Here is a 21,520-nt window from a genome sequence, read left to right on the forward strand (position 1 = left end):
CCCTGGCTGAAAATCCCTGCTGTCTACATGAAAGGAATTCCAGTTGGAGAAGTTTGGTGGTGTCACCTCTAGCAGTGCCACAGGCTGAGGGAAGGGACCATTCTGTCAGTAGATGCTGAACTGTTAAAGCTTGCAGCTGGTTTTTGTGCTGAAGCTGAGCTGCCCAGTGGGCAGGATGTGGCACTGGAATCCTGTGTCCTTGCCCAGAGCTGCGGTTCTATGGGCAGCTTCTCTCGTTGTCTGCAATTAAACAAAGGGAAGACCTGCTCTTACAGAAGAAATTAAAAGGCATTCCCATAATTAGGCTTCTAAGATAGTAAGCAACTGCAAGAAGTAATTGAAATAAATTTTAGATGATCAAGTACATGCACTCACCAAAACTGAGTACTCTTTGCAGTGGTAGTTTACAGAAATAAATGGAGTATACCCACCTTATTATTTATTACTTGATAAGCAAGGCAGGACACTTTTTATCTTTGCAATGTCCTCTTTTTTTCCTTAAAAAACCAGTTACCACTGGTAGGTCTAAACCCAGTTATTTGATGTAATCATTGTCAACACATTCAGCTTAAAAAAAGGTCAGTTGTCAGTTGCTGTTGTCCTTCAGTCTGAAGCTATGCAGTATCATTGTATCATAACCTGTCCCTAGGCTGCAGATGGATTTCTATATCCATGGATTTGATGATATGTATTTTAATTTAGTACCTTGAAGAAATGGCATCTAAATGCTGCTCTAGGCTCTGTATTACACATGAATCAAATCATCCAATAACAGAGCTCCAATGTATTTTCTAGCACTTTCTAGCAGTTCTAACAGAAAAGTTTCATATTTTTTAACTTTAATTCTTCTTTCAGACAGTATGTTATGCAGCTAGAGGATAATGGTAATTTATGGCCTTCATTTAATCAGTGACCATAGTCATTAAAATAATATGGATTATTTATCGTAGGTACTTTAATTTAGTCTTGTTGTATTTTTAAGGAAGCCTTACTTTTATCACAGTCACAGGGATGGTATTGCTGAAACTGCTACTGGTAATTGTACTTGCACTTCTTTTCTGGCATCTGACGTTTTGGTATCTTTTTCCTACAGGGACAAAAAGGAGAACCTGGAATAGTGCCACCTGTAAGTCAGTATTTTCTTCATCCATCAGCACATCCTAGAAGTGCATATATTAGTGCTTTAAAGCAGAATTGCAGTAATGAAGTAAATAAAACAAAACCCTACAGCCTAGGAATGAAATAAGTGGAATTAATATGCTGTTTCACATATGTAACATTATAAATTCCTGCTAGTTGTTAGTTCTTCTGCCACAATCTTTATTTTTATGGTTAGAGTTTTGTAGAAGTGTAATTGGTAAATTAGCATCTAGAAAGGGGTGAAATAAAATTTCATTACCTATTTATTCTTTTCTAGTGTGAAGGCAAACAGACTTAAATAATAAGTTGAGACTAAATAGTTGTAATTCACTTATTTATTTAATTTTTTTAGAGGAGCAGTGATACTTCTAAGATTTTGCTCACATTGCTAAAAAAAGACTCCAAACTGGAAAAAGATAACCAATGTTAATTATATTTACTACTTTTTTCCCCCCTTTCCCTAAAAAGCCTTTTAACTTTCTTGGTACTTTAATGTCCTGCCTTGCTATTTGCTTTTCAGTAACTGATTTTCTGTAGGGCAGTCATGACAAATGCAGCCATGATGTGTGGTGACTTTATTTATATTCCCTGCTCTAGGTTTCAGGCATACGAGGCCGCCCAGGACCAGCTGTGAGTACTTTTTCATCTTCTGCTTCTCTGATGAGGCATCTGCCACTTCCTGCCATGCCTGGTTTGTGTTGTGAGGGTGATGTGAAGGAGGGTTCTTCCACCCCTCAGTAGGTGCTATCTGCAGAGCCACTGGCTCTGGGAGATGAGAAGATGATGGGATGTTTTTCTCAGTGTCAGGTCAGCCCATGCATGGAGTGAATGGATTGTAGCACATGGATATCTGAGGCCCTTAGTGCTGGCTGGATGCTGGGGAATGCCCCTCCAGCAGGGTCCAAGCAGGAGCAGGAGGAGCTGCAGGATGCTCCGTGCTGTGGTTGAGCACAGAGCAGTCCTGGACGAGCAAGGAGGGTGTCTCAAATCCAGCATTCAGAAAACCTTTGCTGGATTAACCTATGAAGCACATGAGAGATGAAACCATTTTGTAGACCTCTGCATCGTGGTTCTACTCCCTTCAGACAATGTCCAGTTGAGAAGAAATATTGAATACTTGGTTATTATAGCTGTTGTCTACATGATGATGTAGAAAAAAATCCCACAAATTAATTTTCAAATAAGCATTGGATTTCATATTTGCAGAGCTTTATTAATCACTAGGTGGTTTAAAAGAGACTTAATATTTCTGGTCTTTCTTTTAGGGACCTCCAGGCTCGCAAGGTCCACGAGGAGAACGAGGACCAAAGGGAAGACCTGTAAGTTATTAAATATCTCAAAAATAAAGTATCTGAAGCAACCTCAAAAGATTAAATGGCTTTAAACTGTCTCTGTGTCTTCTAGCGTTACCAAAACTGTCCAAAACTGTAATTTCCAGGAATCAGGTAACAAAGAGGAAGACATTTCTATTTCATCATTGCTGGGGTAGATTGAAACCTGAATATTTTGAGAAATGGACAGAGGTTTAGCAGTAGTTCCACCAAAGCCATACTTTCTCTACAAACATTCTCAGACAGAACTAGAATATCACATTCCCTTGATTAGAACTCGATGGCTGTTTGCTGGTGACTGCTGTGTGGCTTGGAGCACTGCAGAAAAGACAAAGCTCATAAGTTAGCAGGAGTTAATATGTGACTACATTTGTTGGTATGCTGGTGAATAATGTAACCAGGATTGCTCAGTGGAAATAAAGACATCATAAGGCAATTTCGGTGTCTGCATGTGGAGAACCACAGAAAGGCCAAAAAGGAGTGCTTGAAAATGCCCCAGATGACATGCTCCTTTTCAAAAAGCTAGCTTGAAGAGCAGAAGCTGCTAAAAGCAGATTTGAGAGTTGAATCATTATAATTTCAATGTGGATATTTTCCTACCCCTCAGGAGAGAGCAAGCCAATCCTGAGGTTAGGCACAGGCCTAAACCAGACTCCCTTGCCCTGTTTCCAGTGTGTGCCTGTTGTCTGTAGATGGTAATGACATTGTTAAAGCAGTGCAGGAAGTGTGTAGCCTCTTTGGGATGCTTGCCAAGCCACTGCTGCTCTTCAGATCTCCAGAAGACATTTGTCAGAAGAATGAGTATCAAAATGCTTAATAGAACTCTGGGAGACGTTGTGCAGTCTTGGGGTGCGCAGAGAAATCTTGACTTGTGTTTTCTGAATGAGGCTGTGTCCCAAGTGCTTTCCTAATGTGCAGCATTGTCAATGAGATGCTAAATAAATCCTGATTCCCTGCATTGTCAATGAGATGCTAAATAAATCCTGATTCCCTGCCATGCATCCCATGTGTCTCTTCAGAGTGGTGGCCACAAGCACCTAAAATCCCAAAAGGCTGTAAATGGCTTTGAGTCCTTTTGCCACAGGTTATTATTCTGCTTTCAAGGAATAACACAGGATTGAGAAGCAGTCAGCTCCTTTGCAAATGTTCCATCAGAGGTTCTGATGAGCTGTGTGTATGCCAGTGTGGGTCTGAGACCAAGAGCACTGCTCTCAGAGACACAGTGACTGCTAGTGCAGGGGCTTTATTTTTACTTATGGAAAAGAAATGTTAGCTCACACCTGCAGTTTATATTATGAAAAAAACCCTCATGGAGCGGATAATCTTGTACAGACTTCCCTTATAAAATTAATCTGGCTAAATACATTACTGACTGAAGACATTAATAATGCACTAAACACATTTCCAAGCTTTTTATTTCTTCAGATTGTTTTTTGTTGTTCTTTAAAGTCAAGTTCTTGCTGACTAGTGAGCAAAAAGAACTCAACCTTGCTGTGGATCTCCATATTTTACAAAAGCAGGACCCTTGGATGTAAAATGAATTCAGGAATATCAGCATATTTTTTACACCGGATTCTTTGTTAATGGAACAGTGAGAGACAGCTAGGGAATAGTATGGCTGCATTTTCAGAATGCATCTAGGGAGGAGGAATTTTGGAGCATGATGACATTTTAGTTGTTAACAAATGGTCTTTTGAAGACAGAAAATAAACTTGGACATCCTCAGAACTATTCATATGTTTTTCTTTCCATGTGGATTTACACTCAATTTTACTTGCAGTAGCAGTTTAAGTAAATAGAAATTTGGGAGTGTCCTACCGTGAGCTGCTTTTTCCTTTTATTTTATTATAAGCAAAACCTTTAATTGTTTCCTGACCAGCAGCAGCGGTGGGACAGAATGAGAAAATTGTGTGTTTAAATGGTGCCACCTCGTGGCATTTGTGAGAAAGGTTTTTCCTTTTTCCTCTGTTCTTTTTTTAAATTTAAACCTTACTGACCTTGAACTGGTGAAAGAAAATGAAAGGGCTTTTTTCTATACAAATAAACGTATAAATGCTGTAAAATGAATAAATGATCATCAATATTTTATTAAAAACCCTCCAGATTGGTTATATACCACTAGCTACCTACAAATACAAACATGCATTTTGATGATTTTTGGTATTGAGGTATGCAGTTGCATTTTTACTCTTAAAGCAGGTTGAGTTTTGGTGACTAAAGGTATCTCATTCTTTTCCTCCTTGGGGCAGTAAGCACTTTTAGGTTTGGCAGTGTGTACTTGTGTTTATAATAGATATATTTAAGAATATTTTGCTTAAACCTCCTCCTTCCATCCAACATGCACAGACCTTCTCATTTGTTCAGAATACCATCTATTCACAGCTCCTTCTGTGAACCATACTAGTTCAAACCATACCACTTCAGACATAAATTCCACTGAAATGTGTTGCAGACACAGTCCTCACCTCATGGAAATCCTGGCAATCTGTGATGGTTAATTGTGTTTGAAAAGATGACTCAGTGAGCCAGGCTTCTAAAATTCTGTGTTTAAGGATCCTTAAAATGGAAGAGTTCACTACATAGTCTAAAACTTTTCCTTGCCTTGGTCAAGCATTTTATTCTAATGAAGAAAAGTAGTAGGAAGCGCTTGAAAGTCTGTATTTATGATTGAAGCATGTCTGTATTGGCCCCATTACCACTCATTTTGTTCAACTAATGTTTTATTAGCTGCCTCAATATTTAATTTTTGTTCTTATATGAGGTGAGTGCAGTTTAGGAATTAAAAGTGGGAGCCACATTTAAATGAGAGTCGCAGGATGGGCTCTAACCTATTCTGTAAATACTAGCTAGAGATGACTTCAACACCAGGTAACTTTCCCTGCATTTCTGGCATTATAACCATGTTGAGAATTCAACAGTGCTATGAACTGGCTAAACTATTCCTCATGTCAAGTAGGCTGTGAAAATCCAGCATTTCTCTGTAGTTTCCTAAGCCTCTGTGTATATTTACACTTATCTGAGCTGTACTCATTTTAGAAGTGAATTGACTTCATTCTATATAGTGTGCAAAGCCAAAGAGTTTTTCAGGAATAATATACTCTAGTATGAAATTATTGGAAGCCTCAGTTTCTAAAAAAGCTTGAGAGAAATTACTGCAGTTTACTTAAATGTTGGATTCATGATTAATTTCAATCAGTGCTTCTGATCTGAAGGTGGGAACAGAGCTTTAGGGATGTTGAAAATCTTTCAGTAGAAATACAGATTTATCCCAAAGAGGCAGATGTTTGCTAGTTACGGTGATTTCAGTGAATACCTTTGCACTCTGCTGGCATTCCTGATTTTCTTTGTAGGGTCCTCGTGGTCCTCAAGGGATTGATGGGGAACCTGGTATCCCTGGCCAGCCTGGTGACCCTGGTCCTCCAGGGCATCCCACTCACCCAGGACCAGATGGAATAAGTAGGGTAAGTTTTACATTTGCTCTAGCTCGAAGTGGAGTGTTGGACCAGATCCACATGATATAAATGGTGACTCGCCTTTGGTTCTGTGACCATGGAACGCTGTGCCCACACTTCCTGTCTCCTAGTCACAAGGGGCAGCAGCTAGTGGCACTGCAAATTCTGCCAAAAATTGGGACAAGTTGAATATGAGAAACCTGGGAAAGGATGCACCTTTCACAGCAGATTTTAGCATCTAGCAAAGCCAAACTGCCCTAATCTAGAACCACCACATGGGTTGTTTTACTTCCACCAGCCAAGGGGTCTGAGCAACAGTACAGAGGAAATGAGCACACCAAATTAGGAATATAGAAAAATGAAAATTAAGATAAATGAATTATAAATAACTAATGAGAGAAACTAAAATGTGGTTGATAATACTTCTTGCTGGAATTATTCAGGCAAACACTGAGAAGATTAAGAAATTGTTTGTTAAAGCAGCACTGCTAACCAGCTTTATAGATACAGACAAGGTATTCTGCAAAACTTTTTTTTCCTCCCATTTCTATTGGATACTAATTATGGTCAATAAATAAATACATATTTGAATTTGTCAAGTGTATTCAGTTACACATTTATTGCTGTTTTGACACCTGTTTTGATTTCTCATTCCATTGTTCCTGAGATGTTCCTGAAAACAATAGTTATAATGGCAAAAATCTGCAATATTCATGTTAAGCCAATAGCTTGCAACTTTGGGCAGCATTTCATGTCTTAATCACATTTCCCAACAGTTCTGAATCCAGCAGACTCAGCCCAAGTAAATATCTTCAGCACACAGGAATCTCTTAGAATCATAGAAGTGCCATAATGGGTACTTACATAGAATATATGGAAGAAAGGTGTGGCTGGAAATCTAAGACATTTTTTGTTTGTATTCCTGTCTCTGACCTCAGGCAATCTCCAGCCTTTAGAAAATGTGTTTGGGGACTAATCTAATGAGGAACTAACTGTAAATGTTGGGAGATTTGAATCTACGTTTGAGCCGTTTCTTTTCAGCCACTGTAAACTCTGGCCTGCTGTGAATGAGGCTCTGGCTCTGAATGAAGGAAAATAAAACTCTTGATTTCAACTATTTGCTTGCATAAGAAGGAGGGCACTGAAGCTTCTCCCTTCTCTAGCTCATTGGTCTCTGTTAATTGATAGGAAGAGCAGTGGCTTTCAGCTTTGCTGGATAAGGGCAAGATGCTTAAAAATTCTAATTTGTCATCATGAAATCAGTTACATTTCCATTTATCTTAAGAGATTTCTGAACTTGAAGCGTGATAAGTGAAAAAAGGAAGCCTTAGAAGACATGAAGGAATATGGCAGTTTTGGTCTAGATTTGTAAGTCATGAAAAAATGTAATTAATTTAGTGGGAGGCTTTCCTCTTTTTTGGTCATTTTATACTTGTTTAATATTAAAGTGGAAATAGAATAATAAACATATAATGTATTCACATGGTCTTTGAAGCTTTAAACACCTCAAATTTACAGGAGAGACAAATTTTAGTTTAGTGTTTAAACCAAGGTTTGAACTGTTATCACTGCAAGGTAAATGATGAAGATGTGATTGCATGGATTTTTGCCTTACAAACCATCACAATGACTTAAAGTTAAAATCACCTTCTTATTTTTCCAGCCTTTTTCAGCTCAGATGGCAGGACTGGATGAGAAGTCTGGACTTGGTAGTCAAATGGGACTGATGCCTGGTGCAGTGGTAAGACTACATTAGCCCTGTACTGTAAGAGAGGCTAGAAGTGGAATGCATGCCCAAAAACTCAAAAGGGAATTCATCCTCTACAGCTTCCTGTACCTCTTCAACCTGGATGTACAGTATATTCTAGTGGAGTTTTGCACAGTGCCTGGGGAAAAAAGTGTTTTTCTGTTAAATGACAGCTTCTCCTCCCACTTCCATCCCTCTCTCCTTCTGAAATATAATGGCTACTAACAGTAAGGTGCAGGAGGAAAAAACATCCCCTCTTGAGTCACTGCAGAGTGACTGAAATTTGTCAGGTATAACACAAAGCAGAATAAACAAATATGTAACTTCTTTTCACATGTGACATCAAATCAGGTGTTTTTTTTTTTTTTAATAATTAAAAAAATACTTTCAAAACCAGCTCTTTACTCAAATCTGTGCTTTGCTGTTTCAAGACAGACTTCCTGTTTCTCCAGTGGGCCCAGTTTTTGCACTGGCATCCCTCACTATTTAGATATGCTCTTTACTGGGTACTTAATGGTAACTGACATTTTCCACTGTCTGTGAGAGCTGTTTCACCACCCTAAGTTATCTCTTCTGGAACTCTTGGGGTTGTTTCTTAATAATACCTCTCTTCACGTTTGATATCTTGGAAATATTTTTACCCTCTTTGGTGATATGTTTAACATCCATTCTGAAAGAAACCATCCTTTAGTGATTGTATTGCCCATGAGTTTGTCCACCTGAATCTTATCCAGGTCCCTACTAGTAGCCTTCATAATCAGTTCCAATGCCATATGAAAGGTTCTAAATATAACTTGATACTTTGACTTAGTATTAACTTTTTCAGTGGTTTCTTCAAATAACTTTTTGATAAATGTCTCTCTACAGTGAATTTGCTTTCTGAACATAAAAGAATTTGTTCCACAAGTCTGTCCCACTTTGTTGCTTTCATTGTTTTGCTTAATCCTTTCACTCAGTTTTTCTCCAGGTGTTGCATCTCTTGTACCATCTCTTATCATTCTCAAATATGATTAAATTTAATGTTAATATATCTATAGCCTTAAACAAAGTCTGCTAAAGTCAGTTGGCACTCACTTGCTCTTTCTCATGTTATGTGACATTCTTTTTTCCTCTCTTGTAAACTGGGTAACTGACAGCCGAAATAATGTTTTGTTTCTAATGTTCATTAGTTTTTTTTTTTTTAATGACCCATTGCTAACTCTTCTACATTTGCTTTTTAAAAATTAGTAAAAAATTACTGAATTTTAAGACATAAGTCTCAAATTTCTGTCAAAATGAATGGTTGTCTGTTATAGATATTTTTGTATTCCTAGAACCAAGATAATTACTCTCCAATAAGATAATATTTAGTGTTAAAAGTTATAATTAGGTTTGAGATTTTTCCTAAAAGTCCCATGATACTTTCTAAGGGACAATCTGAGTTTTTTGTAACTAACCACAGTGATTTGGAAAGCTCTTTTGGTGGTTTGTATGATACATTTAAACACGTCCTTTCATTACTGCTTTTCAGCTTGACTGAGAACAAGAAGATTAATTTATTTTGTCATTGATTCCATTATGAGATTCATCTGAGTAATGGCATTCCCTTCAAGTGAAGACTATTCCCCTCAACTCTTATTTTGTTACTACAATTTTTCATGGAGATAGACAGACAGTTTGGTTATTGTGATTCCAGAGACTGTGAGGTTGGAGGAAGCAGCCAAGTCCATATTTTCAGCTGCTAATGAAATTACACTTCTGTGGCTTTTGGACTTTGAAGATTTCATTCAACATCTGTGTTTCATAACACCAGTTTTCTGAGTAGAAACCTTTCAGACTGTAGAAATGCTGGTGGTCCCTATCAGACCATTTTGCCCTTTGTAGGTTCAATCTTACTTGGGAAAGGTTGTTTTCCAGTGTGTAACAAGTTGTGTGTTCAACAGGGTCCAGTGGGTCCAAGAGGTCCTCAGGGTCTCCAAGGAAAACAAGTGAGTGCTTCACCTGAGGGGATTAAATTGGCCAGACCTGAAGGCAGAGCTCGTGGTGAGAGGGGTTTGTGCACCTCCGGGGCAGTGTCCATCCTCAGTGACTTGTGGCTGAGTGTACCTTCGTCCAGAAGGGAATTTAAACAAGGGCTCTGCTCCAGATGGACTCTATACACAGGAATTGGCTCCAAAAGCACAGTTTATTAGATCTTTAACAGGGTTTTAACCCAACATGTTTTTTAATGAGTGAGCAGCAATGAAAATGGAGACTGTTCTTGTTTTGGTATTGGCATGGTGTTAAGTTTCCAGTGGGGTTTGTGTATGGCACAGGATTTATCTACAGCTTGAGGGGTTTTAGTATCCAATTTCATTCCTATGGAAATGTGAACTGGTTCTAAATTCGAATCCAGACTCTCAGCCATAGGCTGTGATTTTCCTGGTCATGGATTTTAAATTATGTCCTTATAATTGCTTTTGGAATTTGTAACTGTATTAATCTTTGGTTAATTTTAGGGTGGTGCTGGTCCCACAGGCCCACCTGGTGAACCTGGAGATCCAGGACCTATGGTAAGACCAATAAATGCAAACATTTCTACAACAGAATTGCAAAGATGCTATACTTTTTAATTTCAGAACAGAATTTTTGTCATGTTGTTTCAGCTGAAACTATTAAGTAACTTGAGTGAAGAGTTGTGGTGTTCAAAGCATGTTGTCATGAATCAGTGAATTTGAGTTATTTTAAATGCGAATAGCAATGATTATATTAGAAACAATCGTTCTTAATTTTCCAGCACAGGCCTGAGAATGGTAAGACACTGGTAAAACCATACCTGATAGTGTAACTTACACAAAGGATGATGAGAATTTTTTTTTTTGAGGCAACAAAATGATTCAAAAGTAAAAGCAAGAGCCAGAGATTTGAAGCAAACAGCAACTGTGATTTTTAATGTTTTGGGGTTTTTTCCTAAATAATCCATCCTGTATTTTCTTATAGTACAATGGTTTTCTAAGGTCAGGATGGTTAGAAAGAGCACCTCAAATCTAAGCAAATGTGCTTAGGCATAAAATCTTCCTTTTTCTACATCTGTTTTTGTAAAACCAGACTTTGAAATGGAGTAAATAGATATTTAAGTGATGGCTAAACTGACTTCTCAACAAATATATTAATTTCTTAGGGGCCAGTTGGTTCTCGTGGACCAGAGGGACCTCCAGGCAAACCTGGTGAAGATGTAAGTTTGTTATTCTTTGTATCTTGTTTTATTTTTAATAAAACAAACATTGGCATCTGTGAGGCAGTGACTAACCAGCAGCTGTGCCTGTTGTAACTACTATTGTCTGCTTTCCTTTGTAATTGTACTCCTCATTAAATCCGGCATCACAACTGTGAATCTTGGCAACCATTTCTCAACCCCTCCTTTCTTTTTCTTACGTGTCATCATCATATCTGGAGTCTAGCACCATTGCTATTTCTTGCCTCAGTAAGTTCTTAACTGAGATAATCTTTCTTGAAATCAAACATAAAAATAAATCACAGGGAGTCACTTGGAGGCATCTCCTCTCTTTTTGGTTTTCATATTGGGTTAGAAGAGCTGTAATGGCAGCATACACATGTGTCTGGATAAGATTTTAGTATTTAATTTATTTTAAAATGATAATTGATTATGTTCCTGATTTTTTTTCTTTATCCATGTATGCATACATATAGATGTAAAATGTATGTTTTACATATATTATATGGGTGTATATGTACTGCTGAACAGTAGCCCAAGACCTTACTGGTGCATGTATATTAGTTGTTTGCAAATCACACAAAATCCATCTGAACTGTAATTTTTAACTTGGAAATTAGTTAGAAAACTGCAGATGCCATTTTAGTATAGAAATTAATTGTGTAACAGCTATCTTCCCATTAAACTGTACAAAGATTTTTAAGAATCCTTGGCAACAGTTAACTCTCAGTGCAGGGAAGTCCAGTCTTGACACTGCTCTAAGAACTTCCCCCATTTCCTTTGTTTGGCTGTTTTTAATTGCATTTGTGAAGCACTTTGCCTTCTCTCTGACCTGAAACTATTTTTATGAAGCCTTTCATATTCCTGTATTCTGGTGTCCTGAGTGTATTTGAACTGACTGATACATATAAAGGAATATTTGGCTGTGACTCTGAAGGGCTTTGATTCATCTTCAAAATATACTTATTTGGTTTCACCATATTGTTTTTCCTATTACAATACACAGAAAATAGTTACCGTCCTAGAATGAAATTATACATGTATTAAAACATTTAAACAGAAGGAGAGTCACAAGCTACAATGCAGGTAGCTTTTAATTGCTGTTCCAGTGGGAAATAACAGCAATTTGATGCTCTCTGTGAAGATGACAGAAGGTTGACTCATTAATTCTCAGGAAAACCAGGTGGCAGGACCATCTCCTAATGACTGGGATACATTGTGTGCTCAGCCTTCAGTTTTCCCAGTTCTTGGTTAAAAACCAAGTGAGTTAATGTGTCTAATGCACATTTGCTAGGCACATATGCAGTTGATTTATGTCACTGACAGTGTTGCAGCAAAGAGAGGTTGCATAATACTGATGTGAATGTCCTCATATGTTTGAGTGGAAAAATGATACAAAAAATCTGTTTTCAAATCTCCTGCTTTAATGTGTTCCTTTTTTTTCCCTCTTCCCTTAGGGTGAACCTGGTAGACCAGGACAATCCGGTGAGCCTGGATTTCCAGGATCTCCAGTAAGAGCCTGATTATTTAAATTCTAGCAAAATAATCGTATGTCATCATATGATTCTGGTTCCTTATTGCTTCAACCTGATGTGACTCATCAGTATTGCTTTTAATTATGAGTGCAAAGTTCTGCCATTCAATATCTGAAGTCCTTGTCTTAGCTCACTCCTAGGCTCCAGGTCAGTGCTTTGTTGCTGAGAGGATAACTGTTGTTATCTGAGATTTCAGTTCTAAATTCATATCGCCAATATTCTGGTACAAGGCACTTATCTCCCTTCTGTTAGCCTTTCCAGAGAAACTTGGTAGGAAGCTAAGTGCAAGAGAGCTTAGGTCTAATTGCTAAATGTGTTTTGCTAGCAGTTGTTTATCATGTTTCTAGACTGACATATTCTGAAAAAAGAGGTACAGTTTGCAGGTCTGAGTTTCTAGATAATTTTAAGTGTTTGATCTGAATTTTGATCTCAGCTTATTAATGTTTGTCCATATTAACCCTCAAAACTTGACCTGCCACTCATCTTATTTCATTACTTTTGGTGAAATTTGAACTTTGATCACACAACAATACAAATGATAAAACTTTTAACGTCAGTGAAAAATGTGACTAATGCTGAGAAGAACTTCAAGGCTGTATCATCTGTGAGCTGCTCAAATGCTGTTCCTCACTATGATGAAGGTGAAGGAGTGTTAGCAATATTAATATTGCTGCTGCCCTTATTCCTGTGTTAGTACAATCGTTGCTGTGTTTATCTGCAGAACCAGGATTATATTTGGTTTTTTTTTGTTGTTGTTGTTTTTTTTTTTTTTTTTTTTTTTTTTTGTTGTTGTTTTTTTTTTTTTTTTTTTTTTTTTTGTTTTTCTTTTTCCTTCCTAGGGCCCTCGAGGCTTTCCTGGTGCTCCTGGTCTCCCAGGTCTCAAGGGTCACCGGGTAAGAGACAAGGTTTTCCCTCTGATATAGATATTTCCTGGCAGTTTCGGAATGAAGTTTTTTCTTTGTATCTGTGCAGAATTTGCCTACACTACAGACAGTGCAGCTGTAGCAGAAATACTGGCATTTGAGAGAAAGAGGGCCTTGCAGAAAATCAGTGCTATTTCCCTTTAAGCTGACCTTTGTATTACATACTCCAGTGCTTTTTTACTCTATTTCAAATGTTCTGGGAATCTGGAAGGAGCTTGCATGAGCCCTGCCAAGCTTCAGGAGGCGCAAACCCGACAGTTCTCTTTCTTTGTTGGCAAGTCATGCATTAGGGTGGGGAACCTGAGAGGTGGATATGTTTGCAACATAGAGTGATTGCAAATTACCAAGTTTTCTGGCCAAATTTTACTTCAGGGAGGAATAAATTGGTTTCCTATGGCTCAGAGCCTCCTCCTTGTTGTTTTAGGATTTTTAAAAAAAACTTTTTGTTTTAAAAATGAAACCAAATCCAGGGAAATGTACCTTGTACAAATGGTTTCCATTTAGGAAATGTTTGAAAACTTTATTCCATCTGTTTTTTTTCTTCTTTATTTTTTTTCTTTTCTTACTCTTACCACCTCAGATCCATTCTTAATACCTTAATATCAAGTTGCTTTAACAATAATAGTAGAAGTGCTCTCTGTGTGTACATATATAAATAAAATTTCTTTGTAACTTACAGGGATTGAAAGGACTTGATGGTCCAAAAGGTGAAATTGGAGCAGCTGGAGCAAAGGTATTTTTATGGCCAAAACAAATAAATGATTAAACATATTTTGTGTAATACCAAAATCCTGAAAGGTGTGAGATCTTTTGAACAAAGCTTTGTACCTGCTCTGACCTTTATATGGGGGAGAGAATTCAGAAGTGCCAGTCCCAGCTGCAGCTGGGGCTGCTTTAGGCCTGTAAGGCATCCCTGGGTGAGCTGAGTGCTCCATTTGTGACCTGTATGTCATACTGAAGACAGCAGAGTCTGTTAACAAAGGGCCCATGCACATCTTGCAGTTCTTCACTTGGACAGTTCATGGTTCTTGGTGGCTCTATGGGACCAAGTTGAACATTTTGTAATATAATCAAATAAAGCAATGCATAACAAAAACCTGTCTCTCCTCTTTCAAATAGTAATAGATTGGCTTAAAAGAAACAGGCATTGGAGAGGGGATGTATTGTACTCCAACTGACTATTTTATTAGTTTATTCTCAGAATTTTTGATCTCCATTGGCACTGCACCACTCTTACAACTTCAGATCAAAGCAGTGGTAACACAGGATAGCCAGCTGGAGTCAGTCCTTTCAAGATATGTTAAATGATGTTTTAAAAGAGAATAGAGCACTTTTTTCAGGCTTTTCCACTTTAATCAGTGCTGATGCTGAAGCATTTTTGGCCTGGCATAGGTGATAATTGAATGTGGGAGAGAACTATTCCTTTAGATTAAAAACATAGTAAATGAAGTGGATCTTCCAAAATCTAAATTTAAATGTGAGATTAGTAGTTAAGGAGAGTTTGTGTAAGAAAATATTTCTTTCCCAAGATTGCCTACCACTTTCTGTGGCGGCAACAACAGCGGCAGTCTTATCAGAGAACACATAAACACTGAGAACATATAAACATGGCATTTCCATCAGTGTGGGGAGCAGTGTCCTTGCCATATGTGATGCACACAGGTACCTCTGCAAATCTGCCCCTGAAGTCCAAAATAAGCACAGAGGACAGGGGTGAGATGTGAATCAATTTTCCTTTCACCCATTTCTCTAATAATTTCATTTCCTTTTCTAGGGAGAGTCCGGACCGACCGGAGCCATGGGTCCAACAGGTCCTCTAGTGAGTGTCACATGCATTGGGTGTTGCAGAAGTGATTGCAAGTACTACTGCCAGTGGGAATTTCAGGGGTTTGATATCTGCATTTGAGCTCATGGAGCTGAACTTTCTCTTCATGAAGGCTTGTTTTCTGTTAGTCTGACAGTAAATTTGGCCCACTGCAAGCTGTTCCTCCCCTCCATTCCCAGACATAGGTAATAATGATAAATCAGAAGGCTCAGCAGAGACTTGGCTGTAGGTGTGGTGATGGCTACCCAAATCATGTAAGTGTAGGGTGATAGTGTTTTCCTTTTTACATGTTGATGCCTCATATGGAGTGATTTCAACATGAGAAAAACTGGCTTGGGTTGCTCTGAGGTAGAACTGGAGTAATTTAGATCAGGAATGAACTGGCTAAGAAAACCATGGACAGAGGGTTTTGGAGGTTATGACGAGGATAATATGCATGATCTGGAAGTAAAATGGAGAAACTTTTTTTTAGAATAATTTTCATTCACATGTGGTTTTGGACAACTGAATATGCATGAGTAGTGTTACATGACAAAAATTTACTCTGAGCAGAGCTCCTGGAAGTAAGGCCTCTTTCTGATATCAGATAATGGCACCTCTCTGTGAAGCACTATGTTGAGTGTAGAATGTAATATCCCTGAAGTGGAATCTAATTTGTGAATGAGATTCAGTGAAAGAAGTTGCATTATTGTCACAGGTAAGTATATAAAAAGTTGATTCTAATTTGTTTAAAACTCGAAGTATTGTTGGATTGGAAAAACAGAAATTGCAGTTTATTAAATTTCCACTGGGCAAGCCTGTGAAGCTGTAAGAATTTTTATGTGCTGCTGCTTCTTTTCTGCTATAGGACAAGATAAGTTACTCCTGCAGGAGTGAAAAAAAAACAACCCTTTTTTTATTCTGGCATGATGACCTCCTGAATAATGCACTTTTTGTTCTTTCTTCAAGGGACCTAGGGGAATGCCAGGAGAAAGAGGACGGATTGGACCACAGGGTGCCCCTGTAAGTAGAATCTTCCTTCTCCCTTGTAATTCTTCTCTTGTTAACTTAAATTTAAATCCCTGAGCCTGAAAGTGTTAGTCCATGTGACTTGCTAGTCACTTAGGTTGTGAGTTCTGCTATATCTTAAGAAAGTTAGGGCTGAACAGTTTTGTGGGGTGATGTCTGTACTATAAATTTTGAAAGTTAAAAACAGTTTTAAAATGAGAGTGGTAACTGTATGTTAACTTCTCATAGCAGAGCTGCCCATGAATCCAAACACCCTCACAGCATGATTTTCTGGCATATAAAAATGTCTTCTATGTTTCTGTTGGATTTCTTGTGAGAGATTTTTTTCAGCAAAAATTACTGAACAGGAAATAATGTTTCAATTTTGTCTGGAAAAAGGTTTAAAATGAAGGTTAAGATTAAATCTTTCAATTCAGATTTCAATTTAGATGAAATCTAAAAATTTAATTTCAGATAATAAGGCTATCTTCTTAAAAATATTTTGATTTTCATCAAAAAGAGGGATTATCCTTGACATGAGATCATATTTGATATTAGAACTTTCATCCTGCTGCTTTTACATCCAGTGTCAAGTGTTGTTTTTCTGGCATTTCTTCCCATGATTTTTCTGTGATCCACTTGTGTCATGTGCCCCATACAATGACACTCTCAAAATATTGTCCTTTCTGAAAATAGAGAAATCCATTAACTCAAATGGGAGCATAATTTCTTCCAGAAGGTTTCCATGACAGTATTTGGAGGAAAGTATGATCCAGCATTTCTTCAATCACGTTAGTGTATATAGTTTTATCACAAATGCTGACAATAAATGATTTAAAAACTAGGTTAAGTTCTTACAAATACTCTGTGTTTTCTATTTTTGTGTCTAGGGTGGACGTGGCCAGCATGGTATGCCTGGGAAGCCGGGCCCAATGGTGAGTGATTGGTTCTCAATCAACCACTTTTTCACTCTATATTTCCACTTGCCTTTTGACACTACAAAAAAAAAAAAAAAAAACCCAAAAAACAAAACAAAACAAAAAAAAAAACCAAAAAAAAAAGTTGGCAATTGCTGGTATCAGTTAAGTGTATCTGGAATTAATTATCTGAGAATGATTCCTAGTTCTACTCAGTTTTAGTGCTGCTCTCTGCAAAATTTTCCTGTGTAGTTTACTTTGTCTAAAGGTTTTAATTTGCAGAGGGGTCGGCCATGGCCTCTCTTGGGGAGGTGATGCTTTGCTGCTCTTATGGAGTTCATATGGTAGGGGAAAAAGTGCCTCAAAGTGCATGCACTGCAATCTAAAACAGTTCATAATTGCATGTTATCTTCCTTCACACGCAAAGCTGGCAAATGAGGCTGTTGTCAGCAAGAAGAAAGGCACTCACTGATAGCACTACTTGCTCCCTGCAATTATTCTATTACCAAATGTGTAAAAGAGCCTTTTAATTAAGGACAGTCACTTTTTGAACTGAAGGACCGAGGCTTGTGTCTGAATGTCTGCCAAGCTGAGAAAGCCTGGCCTGCAGGGCTGTTAAGTTCTCCCACCATGGCAGCAGGGCTGCAGAGGAAGACATGACTGTTTGCACCCAGAGTGTCAGAGTAGCAAAGGATGTTGGTTTTGATCCTACAGTCCAATCTCACACTGCATTTGCAAAATACATTTGTGTGAATTCACAAGTCGGGGATTATTCCCACACATGCAGTTAATTTTTTGTTGCTTTTGCATGTGAAAACTGGTGATGTTTTTGTACTAGTTGTGCAAGGCCAACTTCCACTTTAAAAATGTGGTATTTATGTTTGCTTTTTTTTGAAAGCATCACTTGTAGGATATGGGTAACGGCTTCTACCCATTGATGTAGTCAGCCTTTACCATTTTGTGATGTTCGGATTAGAAAAATCCAAAAACCAAACCCAAAAGCCAATAACCAAGCCAAACATCCCAAAAGCACTGCACCAAAAATACCCTTCAAAACCCTAAACCACCCTGCTTGCAGTTAGAATTTCATTTTGTGCATACTCTTTTTTTTACTTGTGACAAAGTTCTGAGAAAAAATCATTTACCTATGTCATCTTAATGAACAGACTGTTCTATTAAACACTTCATGAAGAAACAATTAACTGTAATAGAAGCTCAAAAGATGAGTGAGTGACTAAAAGCTACAGAACTCAATTATTTAGTGTATTATGAAATAAAGTTGTTAGAAGAAACTTTCAAACCAAGAAAATATTTTTTTCTGTATTTAAAACATACTATAAAGTTAAAAGAAGCTGAGTGGCAAGCTGTGAGGTTTTCCATGAAGCTTGTAATTTTTCTTTGGGATAAAATGTGAGCTCAGCTTCACTGGACATGATAAGTGGTTGGCTAATATTTTTGGAAAATCCCATGAAGTGTCACAAGGGAGATACTCGTCCTTAACGCACGTGTTTCTCACTGGAGAAAACGTTAATGAAATGTGCTGTAATTTGGGTCAGTGCAGTGGTACAGCATAATCCTGGATCTCTTCCTGCAACAAGAGAGAGATTTGGCAGACATTATTTGAGATCCAGTAAACTGGGACATAGGTTTTCAAAAATATACTTGGTGAGCTGTTACATCAGTTCTGTAGAAATCCAGCACAAGGTCATGGCAGAAATGTTGTCTGTAATTAATGCTAAGTGGGACAGATTGTTCTGATTAAGTTTGTCATGAGAGCTTTATTACATAGAACATTTTTTCTCAACATGAATCATATTTTACAAAAAGACAGAAAATCGGGAGAAGATAAAGAGGAATTATCTGGTAACAGTGTTGCAGTGAGTATTAATAACCACTGTGTGCCGCCGTCCCAAGCCTTTGGAATAGAAAGTTCTCTTGAATGTCTTGTACAGCACAAAAGACATTATGGAAATGGAAACATCTCTAGCCCGGAAATTTTGATACAAGGTCTGTGTTTTACAGCTTGCAAATTAATTTGCCTGTGAGTTTAGGAGTCTTAATTCCCATAATTGTTCACTGTGAATTGTGTACATTGCAATTCAGGCATTAATAGCTGAATCAAATAGCTTTGCTGAAGTCAGCAAACACATTATTAAAGAACTGCACCACAATTCCATAAAATGTATATGTATCACTTAAAAACCTGGTATTTATAGTTATTTTGGTTTTGTTATAAGTAAATGTTTTATGACTAAAAAATATAGGTAATTCTAGACCCACATTTACCCAGTGATGAGATAGTAATGTGTGTGATCTAAACCGCTAAATTACAGTTTTGTGTCTGTCTTTTATAGGGCCCACTTGGTATAACTGGATCTCCAGGTTTTCCTGGTATTCCTGGCATAAAGGTAAAAATAAAAATGAAAGTGTCCTTTTAAAATGTCTAACCACACACAACTAAAACTGTGTACTAGACTACACAGAGCCCAGGCTGACGTGTGTACAGATTCCCAGGAACTGCTGTGAAATCCGTCTTAGTCAAGACCTTCAGACAGAAGATAAAACCCAAAGCCAAATGAAGCAATTGCAATTCACCACTTTTAAGATACTTTGCTTTCCCTTTTGCTCATGTCAGAGGGTGATTATAAGATCACTGCCGTGCTGTGCTTCAGGAATTTTGTCCAGAATATTCAAAGAATAACAAGATATATTGCTAGAAGTGAGGTTGTGAGGGCAAGTCAAAGACAATATGGAGGGAGGACCTTCTAGTGCTGAAACTTCTAGTTTTGGACAAGAAAACTTTTTGGGATGATCTAGACTGGTAAGGGGGAAATGCCTGAACCTCAACAAAGATGTGTGGTTCATCACAAGAGAGAAAATTACAGCTACTACCTTTTGTGGCTTGGAGTGATTGGGCTGTGAAATGAAGAGATTTCCTTTGCTGAAGCACTGTCTTTGTGGCACTTCCCTCTCTTGCTTTGCAAGAAAATGCTCTTTTTTTTTTTTTTTTTTCTTCTTAGCCTTGAGCCAATGTCTTCAGAGATAGGAGATAGAAAAGACAACTCATTCAGCTTCCTTATCGTTCTTATGCATGCCCTGCATCCAGCTGCTCCTCTTCATCCCTTTACACTCCTAAAACATGATAAGAAAATATTATACAAGAAGAAACCCTCAATTGGTCAGGTAGCCAAGATCAGCAGATGTTTTTGTGTTGTTGTCAAGCTGGCAAGATTCATGACACTGTTTGGAAACAAGTCTTAATAACAGTATCAACTTAATCATAGAGTCATAGAATAGCAGGTTACAAGGGGACCTCTAGAATCATCTGCTCCTACTTTTCTTGGAAAAAGCACAGTCTAGACAAGAGGAGTGTACAGTTAAATGATAGCCCTTGTAGTGCATGTCATAAAATACTCATAGTATGGCTCAGCATGATTTTACCTAAGGAAATGTCACATGATGAATCAGAGCTTTTGAAAAGGAGAAGCTACCTTCCAGTTTGATCATCAGATGATGTAAAATTGGGAGAGTTGAACTCATAAAAGCTCAGCAGATTATACAATGAAGATGTGGACTTGTTTTACAAAGATGTGATATTAACAGCCATCAGTTCCAAAAAGCATATTTCCTAATAAAATTAAAATTCAAAGAAGATGCTGTGAGGAATTTTTTATCATCCAGTCTAATGTTACAGGGATTTGATATTTTATATTGTTTTGTAAACAGTGAATTCATCTATGTTTTGCAAAAAAAACCCCAAAAAACCAAAACAAATCAACCAATCCCAGATGTGTTGCCGTATTTAAATCTTAACAGCCTTGCTGTTAATGAAGGTAAACAAAACTTGTAAAATTACAGACACATAGTGGGATTTTAGAGAAACAGGTCTGTTCTTGATCTTATTTGGACACCTGGATAGTGCTGCTTTTCTGCAAAGTTTCCTTGTCTTGTATATATTGAGAAAAAATCCTGTCTATACTTTTAACGTTCACATTCACCTAGAAGTAATAGAAGCAAAATTAGGTAAGCAAAATTTCATTTTAAGTATAAAAAACTATTTCAAACACTAATTTTTTGTTATAAGCTCAGTATTTCTCCTGAGTTACTTTATTGCGATGCATTTTAGAGCAAAATAATCTGAAGTTGTTTTCTCATGTGGAATCCTAGGGTGAAGCAGGTCCAACAGGTCCTCGAGGTCCTGAAGGTCCACAAGGACAAAGAGGTGAAACAGGTCCTCAGGGCCCAGCTGGGTCACAAGGTCTTCCTGTAAGTACATTGAATTGAGTTCCTCAGTGCTCAGCTTTTGCATGTTCACCTGTTTATGGGGGTTTTTAGTGTGCCACCTGACAACAGAGTTTTACTCAAATTACCTTTTTTCCCCAAGGAAAAGAGGTCTCATTCCTTTGTTTTGTGCTAATAATTTGGTATTAATAATAACTATTTGTGATTTTATTACAAGTTGGAAACTTA

At 37.7% G+C, this 21,520-nt stretch overlaps 1 protein-coding gene across 6 annotated transcripts in view; it reads left to right on the forward strand.

Moving 5' to 3' along the window:
* Nucleotides 1-21,520, forward strand: part of COL5A2 (collagen type V alpha 2 chain) — a 130,694-nt gene that overhangs the window by 83,798 nt on the left and 25,376 nt on the right. For all 6 annotated transcript variants that reach the window (XM_068196384.1, XM_068196380.1, XM_068196383.1 and 3 more), the window contains 16 exons: nucleotides 1,094-1,126; nucleotides 1,738-1,770; nucleotides 2,406-2,459; nucleotides 5,822-5,932; nucleotides 7,587-7,664; nucleotides 9,593-9,637; nucleotides 10,148-10,201; nucleotides 10,810-10,863; nucleotides 12,321-12,374; nucleotides 13,238-13,291; nucleotides 14,001-14,054; nucleotides 15,096-15,140; nucleotides 16,095-16,148; nucleotides 17,024-17,068; nucleotides 19,405-19,458; nucleotides 21,218-21,316. In XM_068196384.1, coding sequence (XP_068052485.1) covers nucleotides 1,094-1,126; nucleotides 1,738-1,770; nucleotides 2,406-2,459; nucleotides 5,822-5,932; nucleotides 7,587-7,664; nucleotides 9,593-9,637; nucleotides 10,148-10,201; nucleotides 10,810-10,863; nucleotides 12,321-12,374; nucleotides 13,238-13,291; nucleotides 14,001-14,054; nucleotides 15,096-15,140; nucleotides 16,095-16,148; nucleotides 17,024-17,068; nucleotides 19,405-19,458; nucleotides 21,218-21,316 — 921 coding nt within the window. The remainder of the gene's footprint in view (nucleotides 1-1,093; nucleotides 1,127-1,737; nucleotides 1,771-2,405; nucleotides 2,460-5,821; nucleotides 5,933-7,586; nucleotides 7,665-9,592; nucleotides 9,638-10,147; nucleotides 10,202-10,809; nucleotides 10,864-12,320; nucleotides 12,375-13,237; nucleotides 13,292-14,000; nucleotides 14,055-15,095; nucleotides 15,141-16,094; nucleotides 16,149-17,023; nucleotides 17,069-19,404; nucleotides 19,459-21,217; nucleotides 21,317-21,520) is intronic.

This window comes from Anomalospiza imberbis, chromosome 7 (genome assembly GCF_031753505.1).
Source record: "Anomalospiza imberbis isolate Cuckoo-Finch-1a 21T00152 chromosome 7, ASM3175350v1, whole genome shotgun sequence".
Classification (NCBI taxonomy): Eukaryota; Metazoa; Chordata; class Aves; order Passeriformes; family Viduidae; genus Anomalospiza; species Anomalospiza imberbis.